This window comes from Rhagoletis pomonella, unplaced genomic scaffold (assembly GCF_013731165.1).
Source record: "Rhagoletis pomonella isolate Grant_MI unplaced genomic scaffold, Rhpom_1.0 Rhpom_scaffold_16503, whole genome shotgun sequence".
Taxonomy (NCBI): domain Eukaryota; kingdom Metazoa; phylum Arthropoda; class Insecta; order Diptera; family Tephritidae; genus Rhagoletis; species Rhagoletis pomonella.
Genome location: NW_023475024.1, coordinates 1 through 3,332, shown reverse-complemented (window position 1 = coordinate 3,332; position 3,332 = coordinate 1). Strand labels below are relative to the sequence as shown.

Sequence of the window (3,332 nt, the reverse complement as noted above, 5' to 3'; positions counted from 1 at the left end):
AATTTGCCCGATCCGCAAGCTATGTTCGACATCAGTTACTTCTCACGTGATCCACGACCATTCTTCAAGTTTGCGCGCGAAATATATCCCGGACAATTTAAACCATCACCTTGTCATTGTTTTATAAAATTGCTCGAAGAGAAGCAGAAATTGTTGCGCAATTACACACAAAATATAGACACTTTGGAGAAGGTAGCTGGCATAAAGAACGTTATAGAATGCCATGGCTCGTTTTCGACGGCTTCGTGCACGAAATGCAAAGTCAAATGTACAGCAGATGCTATACGGGCTGATATCTTCTCGCAACGCATACCCGTATGCACACGTTGTCAGCCCAATGTGCATCAGAGTGTTAATGCTTCTGACGCAGTATCGGGTTCAGATTTGAGACAGCTTGTGGAGAATGGAATAATGAAGCCAGATATTGTTTTCTTCGGCGAAGGTAAGCTAGCTTTTAAACTACCAATCCACTTAGTTTCAATTTTAGCTCTTAAATGTAAATCTGTCTGCGTTAATTTCATTAATTTTTTGATTGTAACTGAGTACGTATTTCAATTATTCAAATCATGCACATGCAGGTCTTCCCGAAGAATTCCACACTGTCATGGCGGGTGACAAAGACAGATGTGACCTGTTGATTGTTATAGGTTCTTCTCTCAAAGTGCGGCCGGTAGCGTTAATTCCCAGCTCAATACCAGCCAATGTGCCGCAGATACTCATCAATCGGGAGCAGCTGCATCATCTCGAGTTCGATGTTGAATTGTTGGGTGATTCCGATGTTATCATAAATCAATTATGCCATCGCCTAGGTAATGATTGGAAAGAAAGCTGCTATGATAGCTTCATATTGAAGGAATCCAAGGAACTCTTACCAGTGGAAGAGGAAGACACTAACGATGAAGGTGAGGAAGGTGGCCAACAGATGCTAGATACAGACACACAATCAGTTATGTCGAACGCATCCACAGATTTGGCGCTACGTTCGACAGTTGCTTACTCGGATAGCGGGTTCGAATCGTCAACATCATCTGGTATGGTACTTGCTAAACAAAACATTGCAGCGGCTAGTAGTGAGGCTATGGAGGCAATAGAAAAAATCAAAACCACCATATTGGAGATGCATCAGCCATTGATAAAGAAACGTCAGGGTAGCAAGCCAGTGTCAGTTAATTACTTAGAAGATCCTAGTGATGCTGTAGATTTTGAAACTCGTTCCTTTCAACCATTTAATGAGCGCATAAGTGAGCAGCACCACCACCACACGACATGTGGTGTAAATACACGTCATCCGTCAGTTGATTCAACCAAGGACCGTGGTATAGTGGGCGACTGCTGCATTTCGGCGCAGATTTCAAACAATGTCATTGGCATTCTGCCGCCACCGATTACAAATTTTGGTGATAGTGGAGGCACAAAAGCTATGAATAACCCCTTCACAGCTCTACCTACCTGCACAGATAACAAAACTACACCCGCGGCAACAGTAACAAGGACAGAGTCGCCGCTGCCACCGCAAATGGTAAGCGATACAGAGAAAACATCAACAGCGGTCACAATACGTAGCAGTGCTAAGAAATACCGTACTGCAGCGGAACGTTTGCTCGAAGGTACATACTATGCGCACGACACCGTTTCAGCTTATGTATTCCCCGGCGCACAAGTCTTATGGTCGTCCGATGTCGAAGAAGAGGATCAAGAAAACGGCATTGGAAATATGTACGATGACGTCGATGAGGATGATATCGATGCAAATGGCGGTCCGCTCTCACCACTCTTGCCGCCATCTGTGGAAGCAGAAGTAGTAAGTGAAATAACAACAAGTGCATTTGCAATTTGCGCCAAGCGAACGCTACCCGCGTCCTACAGCATTAGCGGCGATATTAACCAAGCGGCGGATACGGAATTGCAAACCGATAGCAATAAAAATTCGAGTATACCAAGCAATACAACAGCAACAACCTGCAGCGCTAGGGAAACCACATGCGACAGTGTAAGTGTGACAATGCCGCCTTCTCCTTCACCATCGCCGCAAAAGAGAGCTTGTGAATGCCCTCCAATACGTGGTGGTGGTAGCGACAGCAATGTCGAAGCAAACGATAGCAGTAGGAGTAGTAATATTGGTAAATCTGAATGCCATGTGCCTCCCTTAAAGCGTAAGCGCTCAACAGATGATCAGAAAAATTTGGCCGCTGTATATCCGGAAGTGTGTTTTGATGCAACGCAAAGCGGTAAGATTGATGACACACCTCTTTTGAGTAGTGGTGGTGGTGGCGCAGACGCCGGGTCGCCAAAGGTGTATGCAACACAGCTGGTTCAGAATTAAGATTACCACTCTTCCGGTTCTGATTGATTCGACTGCAGCAAACTTATTGGAAGTCATATAAGAAGAGAAACTACTACAACAAACACAAAAGTATGCATTAATTAAACTTATTTATTGTTTGCTACATATGTTTTTACAAGTATCGATAACTGTACATGTATTTAACGTTTGTCCTATTAAACATTTAAGTCATACACATACATACGCAAAGAGAACATAACTATTGGATTTTGATTTGCATTGAAATCCTTAAGCTTAAAGCGTGTAAGTGTGCGAAAAATTGAAAGAAATTTAAATTTTGGGTTTAATTTTCATGTACATTTTTAGTGCTCAGAGTACACGACAATTCGGTCTACATACAGTATCGGTTTAACCAAGTTTAACTATTTGTAGAAAACTTCAAAAAAGTGCAACAAATTTTCACCTAAATTTCAAACTTTTTTCTCAGAAGTGTTTGAATTTTTCTGAATACACAGTTTTATAGCCCAATGAATTTTAGTCTGATAATGTGCAAGTTTCAAGTGACTGAAAGTTACCGTTGATTTTTTAGAATTTTTTTCTCCAAAGGTGTTGCGGCTTTCCTCCATATACAAATAAATTGTGTTTATTCATTATATGGAAGCCAATGCGACAAAAAAAATTCTAAAAAATTAACGGTACTTCGTACCTACTTGAAATTTGCACATTATCAGACTAAAATTGCAGGGGCTAAAAAACTGTGTACTTGAAAAAAATCTAACACTTCCGAGAAAAAAGTTTGAAACTTAGGTGAAATTTTTTTGCACTTTTTTGAAGTTTTCTATAAATTGTTCAACTTGGGTTTATATGGGGTTTGTTAGAGAAAGAACTGTATTTTAATTGAAAATTCTTAAAAATAAATAAATAAACATAAGTGGCACACAATATCACTTTGAAATGGCGTGCTATAGATATGACCGATACTGTATATGTAGTTTGCGACACCGAAAATATGTTTTAAGAGAATTAAAATTTTGTGCGTTTATTTTAA

At 40.4% G+C, this 3,332-nt stretch overlaps 1 protein-coding gene across 1 annotated transcript; it reads left to right on the top strand.

The window, feature by feature from the left end:
* Positions 1-3: 3 nt before the first annotated feature.
* LOC118757312 (NAD-dependent histone deacetylase sirtuin-1-like) lies at positions 4-2,376 on the top strand (the record flags this gene model as incomplete). The annotated part of the gene is made up of 2 exons (XM_036492037.1): positions 4-442; positions 579-2,376. Coding segments are annotated over 2 exons (2,184 nt in total), but the record flags the coding sequence as incomplete, so codon positions are not given.
* Positions 2,377-3,332: the final 956 nt, after the last annotated feature.